Source organism: Vespa crabro, chromosome 11 (genome assembly GCF_910589235.1).
Source record: "Vespa crabro chromosome 11, iyVesCrab1.2, whole genome shotgun sequence".
Taxonomy (NCBI): Eukaryota; Metazoa; Arthropoda; class Insecta; order Hymenoptera; family Vespidae; genus Vespa; species Vespa crabro.
Window position 1 is genome coordinate 1,679,401 of NC_060965.1, and position 17,500 is coordinate 1,696,900.

The 17,500-nt window shown below is 29.3% G+C and overlaps 1 protein-coding gene across 2 annotated transcripts in view; it reads left to right on the forward strand.

Moving 5' to 3' along the window:
• The window catches only part of LOC124428140 (heparan sulfate glucosamine 3-O-sulfotransferase 5), a 93,059-nt gene that overhangs the window by 74,855 nt on the left and 704 nt on the right, over positions 1-17,500 (forward strand). For both annotated transcript variants that reach the window (XM_046971876.1, XM_046971875.1), the window contains exons 3-4: positions 13,353-13,854; positions 14,352-17,500. The exon at positions 14,352-17,500 is cut by the window's right edge and continues 704 nt beyond it. In XM_046971876.1, coding sequence (XP_046827832.1) covers positions 13,353-13,854; positions 14,352-15,035 — 1,186 coding nt within the window. In that variant the 3' untranslated portion in view covers positions 15,036-17,500. The remainder of the gene's footprint in view (positions 1-13,352; positions 13,855-14,351) is intronic.

A 17,500-nucleotide genomic window follows, 5' to 3' on the forward strand; every position in this document is an offset into this window, starting at 1 on the left:
AGTATAATACTTACAAGTTGTTCGTATCTCTTGTTTTCCTTATTGTTTTTCTTTTTTCTTTTTTTTTTTTTTTTTATTTCTTTTCTTTTTTCTCTTTCGTTTCTTTTTTCCTTCTTTTTCTTTTAACAATTTAAACATCTCGAAGAAAATTTTATATTACCGATGGGATTACGATACATCATTGATAATTTTTTATTAACAAATATATTTGACATGACACGTTTTTTATATATATATATAAAATTTTTACGATCGAGTATTTTTATATATACGTATATAATGTATATACATATGTAATATGTGTATGTGTATGTGTATGTGTATGTGTATGTGTATGTTCAATTTGAAAGTCTTTCAGATGAGTTTTATCATCAACCCTTATATATTATTTTACTTTAAATCTAATTTTAAAATGTTTTCTTGAGTGATACGTTTGATTAATAACAATAATAATAATAATAATAACAATAATAATAAATTATATATATATATATATATATATATATATTAATTTGGAATTTATATAAAATAAAAAATTATACTATATTTATATAAGTCACATATATAATCATTTTTTATATTTAATAACACGTCAAAACAAATTCAAATAAGGATTGGATTAAAAAATCTCTAGTGCAATAAAAAATATTTCTAGGGAATTTCAACAATCAATCTCACGTTTCTGTGATTCCTCTTGATTTATTACGAATTGCGAAAGAAATAAAGAATCGAAAAAAACGTTTCCTATGGTCGTGCTTTTTACGATTAAAATAAAAAAAAAAAAAAAGAAAAAAAAAAGAAAGAAAATAATTAGTCTGAATGATCTCCGAAAAAGGGGACTAATTTATTTTGATAATTATCAAGGAAACATTTGACCTCCGATCCTAAATAAAATAAATAAAATAAAACATATATATATATATATATATATATATATATATATATAAGATAAATATATTTTTTCATTGAAAAAGGTCGCATTTTCGACGTTTGTAACAAAACGCAGTTAATTGCTTCGTTTTCGAATAAAAATTTCTATCATTCGTTCAAAGGATTCACCTAACGCTTTGTCCATAGACGATATAACATACGTAAAATTGCACAATACAATGGGTTTTATACGGTTGGATTCTACGAAAGAATTATTGATAGGACGTTTCTTTGAATTTTTTTCCTCTTTTTTCTCCATTTTTATCCTTTTTTTTTTCGTTCTTCCCTCTCCCCCGTTGCGCCAGCCTCGTACACCCTCTCGTGGACCTGGTCGTAACCGGAATATACGAATCGTTTATTAAAATCCGTCCGACATGGGATCCGAGCATAGGGAATTAAATGGTATTCTTCTTTTGGTAGCGCGAATTGTCAGTGACAGTGAACACGCTCTGCTTTATATATTAATGAAATAAAATGGCGCGTGAAAAAAGAGAGAGAGAGAGAGAGAGAGAGAGAGAAGAGAGAAAAAAAGAGAGAAAAAAAAACATTGATCGTTTTGGTTTTATTTGTTACAAAAACGAAGTCGAAGCTGTTGCACCGCGCGAGAAATTAGATTAAAAAAAAATATGTTTATGTGTGTGTATAATTTTTAAATGAAACAAACGAAATCCAACAAATGTTTTATTCCTCTTATTCATAGCGTTCAGTGGAATATCGTATTCCTTTTGGAACATACTGTATATGTTTTTTCTTCCTTTTTTCTTTTTCTTTTTTTTTTTTTTTTGTTTTTTTTTTTTTTAATTTCACGAGATCTTTTCATTTGGAATTCGATTTTATTCATTAATCAGCCTAATGTTTTCAGGATCTATTTTTGAATAATGATGATAATAATAATGATAATAATAATAATATGTATATATATATATATATATATATATATATATATATGTATAAAATTTTAGATTATATTAATTTTATATTAAATATTATTATTATTATTATTATTATTATTATTATTATTATTATTATTATTATTATTTGTATAGTAAAAGTTAAGTATTAATTAATAACTAAGTATAAAATATTAATAAATAAGTATAAAAAGAGGAAAGAAGAAATATAAAAAAAAATAAAGACAAACAAATAGCGATGATGGCGGAATATGTAGAGAAGGAATAAAACAAAAAACATAACCTAAGTAATACGATCAAGGATGGTTAGTATCGTAAAAGGAGACTCAAGAAGCTCTAAAACCGTGATATCTACGAGTAATGGACTAATTAAAGTTTCCGCGTCGGTCCTTCTGATGAGAAAATCGGTGCTTTCCGCGTCGAGATCCTAATTGAACTAGTTCGCGAGATAAGGCCTTCAATTTTAACAGAATTCAACATGGCGTTGAGTCACGAAACTTACACGTGTATAAGTAAGTACATACATACATATATACATACATACATATATATACATACGTACGTACGTGTTTATATTCTAGAATCTAGAAAATCAACTAATGTGTTTATATAACAACTGACACAATAAAAATGACTTTGAATTTAATTTTCAAAACTCACACACACACACACACACACACACACACACAAACATCATAACACAGTTTTATAACCAACAAAAATCTGCAATATATTAATTTATATTATACAAGTCCAGAAATTTTTTCATAAATTTTTTCATTTCCTTTTCATTTCCTCTTTTTTTCCCTTTTTATATAATGTGACAACGATTATAACTTTATAAAGAGTCTCGAGAAAGATGTAATCGATATTTAAAGATCAATTAGAAACCGTCATGATGACGGCCATCTTGTACTTCCTATTGCAGTAATTAAAAAATCACAGATATTTATTATTTAATAATAATAACAACAACAACAACAACAACAACAACAACAACAATAATAATAATAATAATAATAATAATAATAACAGTAATAATAATGATAACTTTATAAAGAGTCTCGAGAAAGATGTAATCGATATTTAAAAATCAATTAGAAACCATCATGATGACGGCCATCTTGTACTTCCTATTGCAATAATTAAAAAATCACAGATATTTATTATTTAATAACAACAACAACAACAACAACAATAATAATAATAATAATAATAATAATAACAGTAATAATAATGATGACAGTGACTTGAGTGATTATTGTTAAAAGAGGAAAAAGAAAAAAGAGAAAAGAAAAAGAAATAAGAGGAGAAAAAATGAAAACAAAAAAAAAAGGAAGAAAAAGAAAAATAAAAATAAATAGAAGGAACTAAGTTAAGTATAACATAAAAGTTTTTAGAGCTTCCGGTGTTGTCCACGAAATTGCAATTTTCCTCGATCTACATATGTACACCTAATACATACATACATACATACATACATACATACATACAAACATAGATACATACATACATACATACGTACGTAGGTATATGTAATACGGTCGATGCATCTCCAAAGAGGAATCTCGACGAAGCGAATAAATATTTGGCAACGCGCCTAAAGCCGCACACGAATGGTTCGGTGGGATCTAAGGGATGAGAAGGGAGGGAAAATGGGCAAAAGAGTACGAGGGTAGGGGTGTAGGAGGATTGAAGGGGTTAGTAGGAGAGGAGCCTCGACTTTCGGTCGTCAGAATCAACTGAATCGAAACCAAACGACCAAAGCCGATCTGCGGTTTTTACAACGCTACTTGTGTTTCACGGCCGATTCGTTACACACACACATACACACACACACACACACACACACAGACACACATGAATATTCTTCCCCTCATATCCTTCGAATTGAATAATAATTGTTTCTAAACAACGGGCGAACGATTTTTTTTTCAGAAATCGTTATTAGACGATTTAGTTGCCCTTCTTTTCTTCGATAATTAAAACGTATCACGTTGGAGGAGACTTTTTAATTTGAGAGAGCAAAAAAGAAAAAAAAAGAAAAAAAAAGAAACAAAGAAAGAAAAGAAGAAGAAAAAGAAAAGAAAAAGGAAAGAAGAAGAAGGAAGATGAAAAATACTTGGGAATTCTTTTTTATTTTCCTCTTTCTTTTTCTTTTCTCACTTCTCTTTCTTCCTTCTCTTTTTTTTTTCTTTTTTTTCTTTTTTTTTTCTTTTTTTTCTTCATTTTTCCTCTTTATTTTTTTATTATTTTCTTTTTTCTTTAAAGGAAGAGAGAGAGAGAGAGAGAGAGAGAGAGAGAGAGAGAGAGAGAGAGAGAGTAAGAAAAAAGAAGAGAACAAACGGAAGGAGGAGTAAAGTAATTTGCAGTTCTTCTTTTATTTTCTTTCTCTCTTTTAATTTCTTTTCTTTTCTTTCTTTTTTTAATTTTTTAATTTTTCGATCATTTTTTTACTTTCCTTTTTCTTTTCCTCTTTTCTTTTTTTTTTTTTTTTCTTTTTTTCTTTCTATCTTTACCGGAAGGAAAAGAGAAACTTTTGTCGTTTTTTCTTTTCGTTCTTAAAGGGATAAAAAAAAAAAGAAGAAAGGAAGAAAGAAAGAAGAATAAAAGAACGCTGAAAGAGAAAAATAATTTCGTTTTGAACAAATTGTTTTTGAACGAATTCGAAAATATTTTGTTTTAGCGATTTAAAAGAAGGGGAGAAAGGGGGAAAAGAAAAGAGGAAGAAAAAGGAAGAAAAAATTGTAATACCGTAAAGATATTCTTGTTGTTTCTTTGCCTTTCTCTTATCTTTCGTCATGCTTTAAAATGTACCGATAGAAAAAAAAAAAAAAAAAAAAAAAAAAAACGCGTCAACTCATTAGACTTGCAATTACTTTACTTCACAGTTTATAACTAAATGTGAAACAAAATAGCTGTCCGAACGGACAGCTAAAAAAAAAAAGAAGAAAAGAAAAAAACAAAATTAATAAAAAAAAATATATTAATAATAATAATAATAATAATAGTAATAATAATAATAAAATGAGAAGAGACGAGTGAGAAGAAGATAAGGAAGAGAAGGAGTAGGAGGAGAAGGAGGAGGAGAAGGAGGAGGAGGAGGAGGGGTAAGAGTAATAACGTTTTGCATCAGATCATCTGAAACACACATACTCATACAAAATTAATACGAATTATATATATATATATATATATATATATATATATATATATATATAATACAAACATGATACAAATACAGTGGCACGTAATGTTCACTGCATTATTTATGGAAGTAGTAGAGCTTTACCCTCGATAAGGTATCGCCTGCTGGTCTGGCTTTATATACCTACGTTATATAAGAAATCGATCGCGACATGACCCTCTCTCTATCTCTCTCTCTCTCTCTCTCTCTCTCTCTCTCTCTCTCTCTCTCTCTCTGTCTCTCTCTTTCTCTGAGACCCCATCTTGGCGACATCGAGAACACTCTCCATCATCCGCTTTGACTCCGCTCGTTTTCACAAGTTCGTTAACTATTCTCAACTTGAAAAGCTATCCATCCAAAGCTTTAAGCTCGAAGAGAGAGAGAGAGAGAGAGAGAGAGAGAGAGAGAGAGAGAGAGAGAGAGAGAGAGAGGGAGTCCCGTTTGTATGTTTCATGTGTTTGTATATTTGTATGCCTGTTTGCATATTATCTATCGCCAATTTTTATTTTTTATTTTTATATATATATATATATATATATATATATATATATATATATATATCTTTTTTATTATTGTCTCCTCTCTATTGTTCCTTTCGTATTACATTTTTTTTTTTTTTTTTTTTTTTAATTTCGATTTTCTACTCGTGACGCGAAGCGATTTCATATTTTTATCTTTTTCTTTGTTTTTTTTTTTTCTTTTGTTATATTTATTGTTCTTTCTTTTTCTTCTTCTGTTGTTTTCTTCTTTCTTATCCCCCTCGCCCCCCTCCCCGCCACCCGTTTCAATTTCGTTCACAACGTAAGACGATTTAACCTTTTATTAATTTTTTTTTTATTATATACCTTTTTCGATATTTTCTTTTAATTTTTCTCTTTTTTTTCTGCTTCTTCTACCTTCTTCTCCTCATTTTCGATTTTTTTTATTCATACTTGTGATTTTATTCTTTATTGTTTTCTTCTCCTTTCTTTTTCTTCTTTTTATTTTCTTTTTTCTGTTTTCTTTTTTTTTTTTTTTTTTTTTTTGTTCAATTTCGACACCTTTCGTTTTTATTTCTTATATTTTTTAATCCTTCTTCCTTCATCTCTTCTTCGTCTTTTTCTTTCTTTTTTCTTTTTTTCTTTCCATTTTACTCGCAATGCGCCCTTTCGTATTTTAATTTTTTTTCTTTTCTTTTTTTTTTTCTCCTTTTTATCGTACAAGTATGTAAAACGTCCTCCATTTTAAACGTCCATTTACATAACCTTAAAGTGATTTTATTTTCTTCCATTTGTTTTGTCCCCCTTTTTTGCCCCCCTTCCTTCTTTCTTTTTCCTTTTTCTTTCTTTTTTTTTTTTTTTTTTTTTTTTGCAATAAGAATTGTCTCCTGTTTCTCATCGCTTTCTTTCACTTGTCCATTTTCTTTTTTCTTCTTTTCTTTTTCTCTTTCTCTATTTCTTTCTAATTTTTGTTTTTGTTTTTGTTCTTGTTTTTCCTTTCCCTTATCCTTTTTTATTTTCTCTCTTTTATTTCTTCCTCCTTTTCTTTTCTTCCAATTCCAATTGCATTCACAATGAAGAGTGATTTCATTTGCATTTTGGTTTTCTTTTCTTTTCTTTTCTATTCTTTTCCTTCTTATTTTTTTATTTCCTTTTTCTTCTTCTTCTTCTTCTTTTTTCGCCTTTTTTCCACTTTCTATTTTTTATACATATCATTTTCATTCTATTCACAGTGTCCTTTCTTATTTTAATTTTTTCTTCGATATTATTGTAGAAATAAGTAGATACAACCTCTCTCTCTCTCTATATATATATATATATATACATATATATATATATTTCTATCTTTATAAAATCCACATTTGCACAATCATAAAAAGATTTCATTATCTTCCCTTTTCTTTCCTATTCTTTTCTCTTCTTATCTCTTTTGTTGTTCTTATCTCTCTTCTCTCTCTCTCTCTCTCTCTCTCTCTCTCTCTGTCTCTCTCTCTCTCTCTCTGTCTCTCTCTGTCTTTTCTTTCTTTTTCTTTCCCGGCTTTGCCTTTAAATGGGAAAACAAACGAACGAACAAGTTTTTATTTTCAAGACGTATCTCACTCGCAGTATTTTATTGGCATTGAAAATGGGATTGAAATAATATCTTATTCGTGTTTGCAAAATGCGCGGAGATAAATCTTTCCCCATTTCAAAGACAGAGAGGATGTTGTAGAAAAGGGATGAGAAGGTGGTATAGAGCGAAGCTTTGGAAGAAGAGGATAAAGAGAGAGAGAGAGAGAGAGAGAGAGAGAGAGAGAGAGAAAGAGGGATGATGGGGGAGAGAGAGAGAGAGAAAGAGGGATGATGGGGGAGAGAGAGAGAGAGAGAGAGAGAGAGAGAGAGAGAGAGAGAGAGAGAGAGAGAGAGAGAGGGAAGAACTAAAGGAGATAACAAGATCTCACAGGTAATAAGATCATTCCGATAAATAGAGTGATGTATAGCATTGGACGAATCCAAATGCCGTGATACCTTATTTACTTCGGCTTATATAATATATGTGCATATACATATATACATATATTTATGTATATATGTATGTATATATCTATATATATATATATATATATATTTCAAGTGATGAAAGGAATATTCGTAATTCATCGAGATTTCTATGATCCTAGAAAGATACGTGTGTGTATGTGTGTATGTGTGTGTGTATGTATTTATGCATATATGGATATATATATATATATATATATATATATATATATATATCATAGTTTTCCTTCAAATATTAGGTTTACTGAAATAGTATGTAACTAATAGAAAACATTACGTTAGAGAGAGAGATAGAAATATATTTATATATGTATGTGTATGTATATATATATATATAGAGAGAGAGAGAGAGAAGGAAAAGGTTGTATAACTCAATGGAATAGAACTTGTATGTATATATAGTAGATATATAAATATATATCTACGTTCATATATATATATATATATATGTGTGTGTGTGTAAGTATTCGTATTAGAAATTTCTACGTGTAAATCCCTTTCCGTAACCGAGAAATGTAGGTACTTTGTTAATGTTACATTTGGAGTAAAGCCCTGACGCTGAGGTATAGTGTGTGTCGAGAGAGAGAGAGAAAGAGAGAGAGAGAGAGAGAGAGAGAGAGAGACTAAGGTAATTATACCGAATACCGATTTATTCTATCTGAGAATGTTTTTTCTTCTTCTTCCTTTTTCTCTGTTTTTTTTTTTTTTTTCTTTTTTTGTTATTATTTTTCTTTTTCTCTTTCTTCTGCTTTTCGTTCCTTAATACAGAAATTTTATTCTTCTCAAAGTGAGAAATGAAATAAACGAAGCTAAAAAAAAAAAAAAAAAAGAAAAAAATAAAGAAAACAAAAAAATTGAAAGGTAAAAAGAAAAATCGTATATGTTTCTAATGGTTCGCTCGTATAGATATATCAAAAGAAAAAAAAAAGAGAGAGAGAGAGAGAGAGAGAGAAATGAAAATAAAGTATAATAAAAGAATGTATGAGTGAAATAATAATCGGTAACAGGACGCGTTTGTTGTTTCGTTGATACGAATGAAAATTCTATTAAGCTTGTTTACTTCTTCTTTCTCTCTCTCTCTCTCTCTCTCTCTCTCTCTCTCTCTCTCTCTCTCTCTCCCTCTCTCTTTTAACACTTTAAATTTCTTTCTTGAAATAAAAAAAAGGAAGGAAAAAATTACGCGTCTTCGGATGGATGATTGGATGAAAGGAAAAAAGAGAAAAGGACAAAGAAAAAAAAGGAGAAGAGGAAAGAAAAGAAAAAAGAAAAGAATAAAGGGCAGAGAGAAGAATAATTTCTTGAGTATGTAAACAAGAGAAGAAAAGAGAACGAACGAACGAACGAAAATGAACTTAAATTGTAAATAAATAAAAATAATAACAGTAACAATAGCGAGGGAAGATGTTCGATGTGTAATGTCGTATGAAATAAAAATAAGAAATAATTAAACATCAAAAATCAAAAATAAAAATGAAAGAGAAAAGGTAAAGAAAGGAAGCGAAGAAAGAAAGGATAAAAATTTACATTCGTAATAGGCAGATAGATTACGGGATAAAATAAAAATTAGAATTATTTTATAATTCATTCGTGAGATTTGCAAATTAATGAAATCTAATCGTAATTCTCTCTATCTCTATCTCTCTCTCTCTCTCTCTCTCTCTCTCTCTCTCTCTCTCTCTCTCTCTCTCTCTCTCTCTCTATCTATCTCTCTCTATCTCTCTCAATCAGAAGATATTGCGAATGCAACAAAATATGTTTAGGAATAAAGATGATAAAGCATCAATCGAGATCTACAATTTGTATTTCTTTGTTCTCGATCCAAAATGCGTTGCACGCTATGCGTGTTATGATTTATCGATTGTACGAGAGACATAAAGAAAGAGAGAGAGAGAGAGAGAGAGAGAGAACGAATAGCGAGAAAAAATTTTATGGCTCTGGCAGAGCTGCCATTTTATCGCTTATCCATCGTGTATCTATATATATATTTATATTCTTCTCTCTCTCTTTTTTCTATCTCTTTCTATCTCTCTTTCTCTCTCTCTCTCTCTCTCTCTCTCTCTCTCTCTCTTTCTCTCTATCTATCTATCTATCTATCTATCTATCTATCTATCTATTTCTCTTCCTCTTTCTCTTTCTAGATTGGACTGTGCGTGATATATAAAAATAAATACGTTTCACTTTCATCGACAGGGTTACGACGTGTTAACTAGTAATTCTCGCGTGGCAATTTGCCTATTTGCCTGGCTCTATCTTTCTAATTACCATTTTGTTCTTATCGATCTTACCCAGTTTATTATTAAACTTGTTTAAAAAAAAAGAAAAAAAAAAAAAAAAAAGAAAAGAATGAAAAAATAAAAAAACAGTGATTGTTAAAGTGTGAAGTACATTATGTACCGGATATATGTGTATATATGCTTATATGTATTCGTATGTAAGAAGAACGTTTGGTGACTTTAATGAAGGAGTAATTGTGATAATAACGAACAGGGAAAGTGAGAGGAGAAAAAAAAAAAGAATGATAGAAAGAAAGAGAGAAAGTAGGAAAAAAAATGAAAAAAAAAAAAAAAGGAAAGAAAAGTATAGAAGAAATTGAAAACACGATTATACAAAAAATTTTTTTTTACTTTATATATATATATATATTATTCTATATTGTACATATAAATTTGTTTTCTATTTATTCGTAGAAATAAATTCGACGGTAAAACTAATCGGATGATTAGAAAAATCAATTAGACTTTTTCGAAACTTTACTGATGTCGTAATTATGCCACGCAGTTTTAACGAGCCGTCCTTGTAGTTTTTACGATCTACGTAAAGAATAATAAAAAGAAGAAAGTAAATACGAGAAAATAAATTTGTGTAAAATTTCTTTAAAATAATAAAAAATGAATAAATAAATAAATAAATAAATAAATAAATAATAGAGTAATAAATATTAATAATATTTAACGTCAAACCGTGTTTGTTCTTATAAAATTAAAAAAAAAAAAAAAAAAAAAAACGAGAAGACAGTTATTTATTTATTTTTTTTTTTTTTTTGATCAACAAAGAAGCAAATTTTTATATTATTAATCCTTTATTATTATCATTATTATTATTATTATTATTATTATTATTATTATTATTATTATTATTATTATTATTATTATTATTATTATTATTATTATTATTATTATTATTATTATTATTATTATTATTATTATTATTATTATTATTATTATTATTATTATTATTATTATTATTATTATTATTATTATTATTATTATTATTATTATTATTATTATTATTATTGAAGCGTCGAATTTTCTTTTTATTATTTTTGAGTTATAAAACGTGAAGTTAGCTTCTTCGTGGTGAGTAAAGATCGACAAAATGGACGACAGTGTATATAACTAAAGCGAGAGAGAGGAAGTTGGAGGAAGATGGCCGTTTTAACGGAAATAATCCATCGACGATAATCTCATGATCGTAAGACGATCGTTTATCTTATCACGAATAAATTGGCTCCTCTCATCAGGAAATATGTTATCCAAAATGTGATTCTTTACGGATCGTGCTCGGTCTCCATGTCGGGACTCGAGCTACTCTTCTTAATCGAAAATCATTGACTCTAATAAAATTCGATCACCCTGAAGTACCTTCTTTCTCGCCTTTTCTTTTTCTCTTTCTTCTCTTTTTCTTTTCTTCTTCTTCTTCTTTTTTCTCTCTTTCTTTTTTTCTTTCTTTTTTTTTTTCTTTCCCTTTTTTCTTTTTCTCTTTCTTTTTTTTCTTTTTTACTTTAATACCAACAAGATATCAATTTTTTTTTTTTTAAACCACCAAAACACAAACGTTCTCCGTCCTTTCTTATATCTTTTACGAATAATCTTATTTATCATCTGAAAACATTATAATAAGATCCTTCGCATTGGTTTATCAGCTTTGCCATTTTGTATTTTTAATTGATTTATATATTACATATATGAGTATTCGTATAATATTTAGAATATTAATAATTAACGTAAATAAAGAAAAGATTGACAATGATTAATTGTTTGGTAAGATCACTTTTAAATATTTAATAACATTATCTATTAAATATTTATTATAATATTGAATTATAAATTGATAATATTAATAACAATAAAAATTAACGATAGATCATTCTTTGGTCCGCCATATTGAATTTAATACATTGACATTACGTATTAAGATATCTATAATAATAATTACAATAACAAAACAAATAATTTTTTTCAATAGAATTTTTTCCTGATAGAATTGTAAAATAATCGTGAGAAATGATTTATAATCGTTAAATCTCGATCGCATAATATAGGTTATTTTTCTTTTTTTTTTTTTTTTTTTTTTTAATAGTTCAATTGCGTATTTAGAAAATCTTATGCCAGTCAACACCCTCCTCTCTCCCTCTCTCTTTCTTTCTCTATGAAGATATCATGCGGGTACTCTTGATGTGTTAAGTACATGATTTATCGTTTCGTAAAGATAAATCGTTTATATCTCGGTCGATAATGCAGTGACTTTTAAAGACACGTTACCGACACCTTCACGTCCATCCATTTTCCACTTTACAAATTATCGTTTGTTTCCCTCCTTTTCCCTTTTTTTTTTCTCTCGCTCTTTTTCTTTGCTTATTTTACTTTTCTTTTCTTCTCTACTTCCTCTTTTTCTTTTCCTTGTCTTTTCTTTTTTCTTCTTTTTTTTTTTTTTTTTCTTTTTTTCCTCTACAAACCCACCCCAAACAACAACATCCCCTTGAACTCTCTTATGTATTTAAAGTGGCATACGATTAGCGTGTCGTGCAATTTCAATGTGCTTTCAGTCGTATTCATTTTCCACATAAATACATACATACGTACATATGTTAATGTATACATAGATACATATATAAATACTTACATGATTATATATATATATATATATATACTTATGTGTAACACTCGTCGGAGTTACATTCGCAAACGGATGGATACGATATAATTCTGCTTACACGCGATACTAACGAGCTAGGGACTATGCTAGTGAATAGTAAGTGTAACCACAATGTTCGCATCAACCTATTAGAGCGTACTCTGTGTCACGCTTTAATGCTTATCATTGAACATGTGTCTTGGTTTAGCTAAAACAATTATCTCTACCTATCTCGAAATCTATGCACCTAAGATTATCTTATTATATATTATTATTATTATCATCATTATTATTATTATTATTATTATTATATCGTTCAAAATAATTATATACCATTATTATTACTACCGCAATCTAAATCTTAATATACAATTTGTAATTATTTTGAAATATTGATATTAATTATATTTAATTATTTTTATCTCTAATTTCTTAACTTCCTCTAAATTTGAATGTATATATATTTAATTATTATTCATTTTAATAATTTAATTTCTCAAACATATATAATAATTCTAAATTCTAATATAAAAATTTGTAATTATTTTTGCAAAAAGAAAAGGACAGATTAAGAAAAAAAAATGTGTGCGTGTGTGTGTGTGTGCGTGTGTGCGTGTTTACACATATAAAAATAACATATAAAAATTTTAATTGATGAAAAAAGTAATAAAATAATATACATATGTACATATTATTTTATATATATGTAATGATATGTCAATATACAAATTTCTAATAAAATCATAAATAATTATAATTATTATTAATATGAAATTATAATAATGAAACATGAAATATTAGATACGAATTAATATTATATATAATAACATATATATATATATATATATATATATATATACGAATAATTAATATTACTTACATTATTTGTTACAGGTGGATGCCCCGCTCCGCCATGAGGCAGGCCGAGGGCGACACGTCGGATTGCATATTAGTTGTCGGTATTTCAAGGCCAAAGATGGCCGCGGCATTTCTCTCGGTTGCCCTATTGTCCCTCTTCCTAACATTCCACGTACTTTATGACAGCGCAGTTTACAGTTTACACGCAGCCTCGGCAGTAGAAGGACGTGCGGTTGAATTGGTATCCCAGGTTCGTGCAACCCCACCACTTTTGTTCTCCAGTAAGGTCCATTATCCGCGTACGAGCCGTCATTTACCACAAGCTATCATTATTGGCGTGAGGAAATGTGGAACGAGGGCGTTGTTAGAGATGCTTTACCTTCATCCACAAATACAAAAGGCATCCGGCGAGGTACATTTCTTTGATCGTGACGATAATTACGGGAAGGGACTCGAATGGTATCGTAGGAAAATGCCCTATTCCTTTAAAGGTCAAATTACCATCGAGAAGAGCCCAAGTTATTTCGTTACGCCTGAGGTAAGAATTTCCCGTTAATGTTTTCTTTTTCTTTTTTTTTTTTTTCTTTTTTTTTTTTTTTATCATTACGAAAGACATTTTCTTTTTTCTTTTTGCATTTTATATTTTCTTATCAAAACTTATCACCGAGAATACTTCATTTGCTCTTGAAAGAAAGAAATTTTCTAATTCAAATCCAAAAATATTAAACAAAATAAAAAAAAAAAGAAAATTCACACACACACACACATATATATAAGTATATAAGTATATAAGTATATATGTAGTATACCTATATTCGTTCAAATACAATGTCTCTCTTGGTACGACCCTTTTACGTCCCAAAGGGATTAATAGTTCACTAGTAACATCGTTGTATTTTCCTCTTGCTTTATCAGCTTTTGGTTAAAACTTCTTCTTCTTCTTCTCCTCCTCCTCCTCCTTCTTCTTCTTCTTCTTTTTCTTTTTCTTCTTCTTCTTCTTCTTCTTCTTTCCCCTTTCATCTATTCTGCTTCTAGGTACCAGAGAGAATACGAGCCATGAACGCCAGCGTGAAGTTATTATTGATCGTGAGAGAACCCGTTACCAGAGCCATATCGGATTACACTCAATTACGTATCCATGCTGCTACTGCTTCGACCTTGATTAGCAACAGCAATAACAACAATAATAATAATAATAATAATAACAATAACAACAATAACAACATCAACAGCAATGGCACCTCGTCGTCACGTAACAACTTTATCAACAATCAACTATCCCAACAAGTTCAGGCAACCCGTACCTTCGAGGAATTGGTGATACGTCCTGATGGTACCATCAACGAATCCTACAGGCCAGTCGCCATTTCGCTCTATCACACTTATATGCACCGTTGGTTAGAGGTATTTACAAGAGAACAAATACTGGTTGTGAACGGTGATCAATTGATCGAAGATCCTGTTCCGCAATTGAGAAGGATCGAGAATTTTCTAGGTTTAGAACCGAGAATAGGTAGGCACAATTTTTACTTCAATCACACTAAGGGCTTCTATTGTCTAAGAAACGAAACGTCGGAAAAATGTTTGAGAGAGAGCAAAGGTCGTAGACATCCAAGAGTCAGTCCGGTTGTTGTCACCAAACTTAGAAGGTTCTTCAACGAACATAATCAACGCTTTTACGAACTCGTTGGCGAAGATCTCGGCTGGCCCGAGGAATAGCCATCGTAGATATTTTCGATTTGATGTTCGTTCTTTGATTATTTACAACGTGTTCTCTCTCTCTCGCTCTTTTTCTTCTTTTTTTCTTCTTTCTTTTCATGTTTAATTGAACGCTACCGTCTAATTGCGATAATCTAATTACGGTATATATATATATATATATATATATATATATCGTATATCTGTTATCATGTTCTCTATAAGTCGTTCTATAAAAGATCAATGAAACAAAAGTCAATCCGTCTTGTCGGAGCTTTAAAATTTTTTAAATCGTAACAGAAAGAACGTCGTCATAGGTATGTATTATTTGTATGACAAAATTATAAAGCGTTCATCGATCGATTCAAAAGATGTAATTTCTCGCTGGCGAGGAAAAAAAAAACGAACGCTGTAGATAAATAATACTTATCGTGTGACGATAGTTATCGAACGATCTCGTCGATCGTAAACGAGAGTACGTGATAAGTTTCGAGAAAAAAAAAAAAGAGGAAAGAGAGGAATCTCCGATTCGAAGATGGACGACATCACGTGACCGTATTCACGTGACCAATCTATAGAGCCACGTGACTTTTATTCCGATCCCACGAACCAGAACGGCGTTCGCCATTTTCACATTCATCCAAAGACATAATTCTAATGTGCGGCGTATCTGATCGTCACGTTGACAAAATGAGATTCTTTTTCTTTCCTTTTTTTTTTTCTTTTTTTGATTGATAATTTGAAAAATGAAGGAAAAATAATGAATCGCATCGAGTTCATTCTAAAAAGAAACTAGCCAAACTAATTAATTAACATACAAGGTTATGTTGTACGAGAAGATTCCGACAAGATGGACGACACGTCACGTGACCAAACAAACCATATGATTCGGACGCCATAACGACGTCCATCTTAACGTTCATTCAGACCACACATGACGTAGTGGACTATTTTTCATTGATTAATTCAATAAAAAGAAAAAAGGAAAAGAAAAACAGGAAAAACGAAAAAGATCAAAGAAAAAGTGAGAGAGAAAGAGGGAGAAAGATAGAGATATAGAGTGAAAGAGAAAGAGAGAAACGTAATTTTTAATCAAGAACGAACGTTGGGGTCAGGATTAAATACTTCCATCATACTTTGACATTGGTGGTATCAAAAAGAGGAGAAAAAAAGAAAAAAAGAAAAAAAGAGAAAGAAAATAACAAACAATACGGTGCTAATGTACTTCCTACGATGATCCTTTGATATTTTTATTTTTATTTTTCATCTTTTTTTATTTTTTTTTTTCTCTCCTTTACACTACTCCAACCGTGCGTATATAAATACGATTAATATTGAAGGATTGAAAGTGTTCGTCACGATTTCGTGCTCGATTCAGAGATTTCATATAATTTTTCTATATCACCATCACCCCATCCCTCAATACGCATACCACTTTTTCCTTATCACACGCTTACATCTTTCCACGATCGTTTCAAGAATCAACACTTAAATGAATTTAATTTAATTGAAATCGTATTACTTAGTTAATGCATTACATTTTCGCGAAATTTTTCAATCGGGAATGATTAATTATTGGTAAAAGAAAAAAAAAAAAAAAGAAACAAATTATTGGGGGAAAAAAAAGAAAAAAAAACAGAAAAGAGAACAAATATATATATATATATATATATATATATATTTAGTTAGAAAACGATTGAGGATTAAAATTGTGAGTGGCTCGTTTGAGAAACTTGTTAAAAGCTGTAGAACACGCGCCGTTAAATCGAGGATATGCGATTTAACTAATCTGGGAAACTGATCTAGGAAAAGCAGAAAGAGACAGAGACAGAGTTAGAGATAGAGATAGATATAGATATAGAGATGGAGTTGGAGACGGAGATGGAGAATGCTGGATAAATGGCAGCCATCTTTGCACTGGCGCCATTATTATCAGTAAATCTCGACAAATCCTCTTTCTTTCTCTCTCTCCCTCTCTCTCTCTCTCTGACTCTTTGACTTTTAACATGAACGAATAGCAATGAGAAAGCAAACAAAATTTTCTCTCAGTTTCGTTAAATCATCTACGTAAATGCGTAAAAAAAAAATAATTTCAATTGAGAACAATTAATTCCAATAAACATTTCTATATCTTTTTCTTTTCTTTCGTTTTCCTTTCTTTCTTTTTTCTTCGTTTTTTGTATTTTCTCTCTCGTTCAAAAAAAAAAAAAAACAAAAAAAGAAAAAAGAAAAAGGAAAAAACAACGTAAGCTTTGTCATTGTCCCAAATCTAATTATCTAATTTCCAAATTTTATTTCAAATTTTTCTCTCGTAATATAAAGGAAGAAAGAAAAAGTAAAGAAAAAAGAAAAAATTGTTGATCAGAATTTTTTCTATTTTTAAGAAATGTTTCTATTTTTTTTTTCTTTTTCTTTTTTTTTTTTTTTCTTTTTATCAGGAAAAAAATAACTCGTAGATATATATACGGTGTACATGAAATTACCAA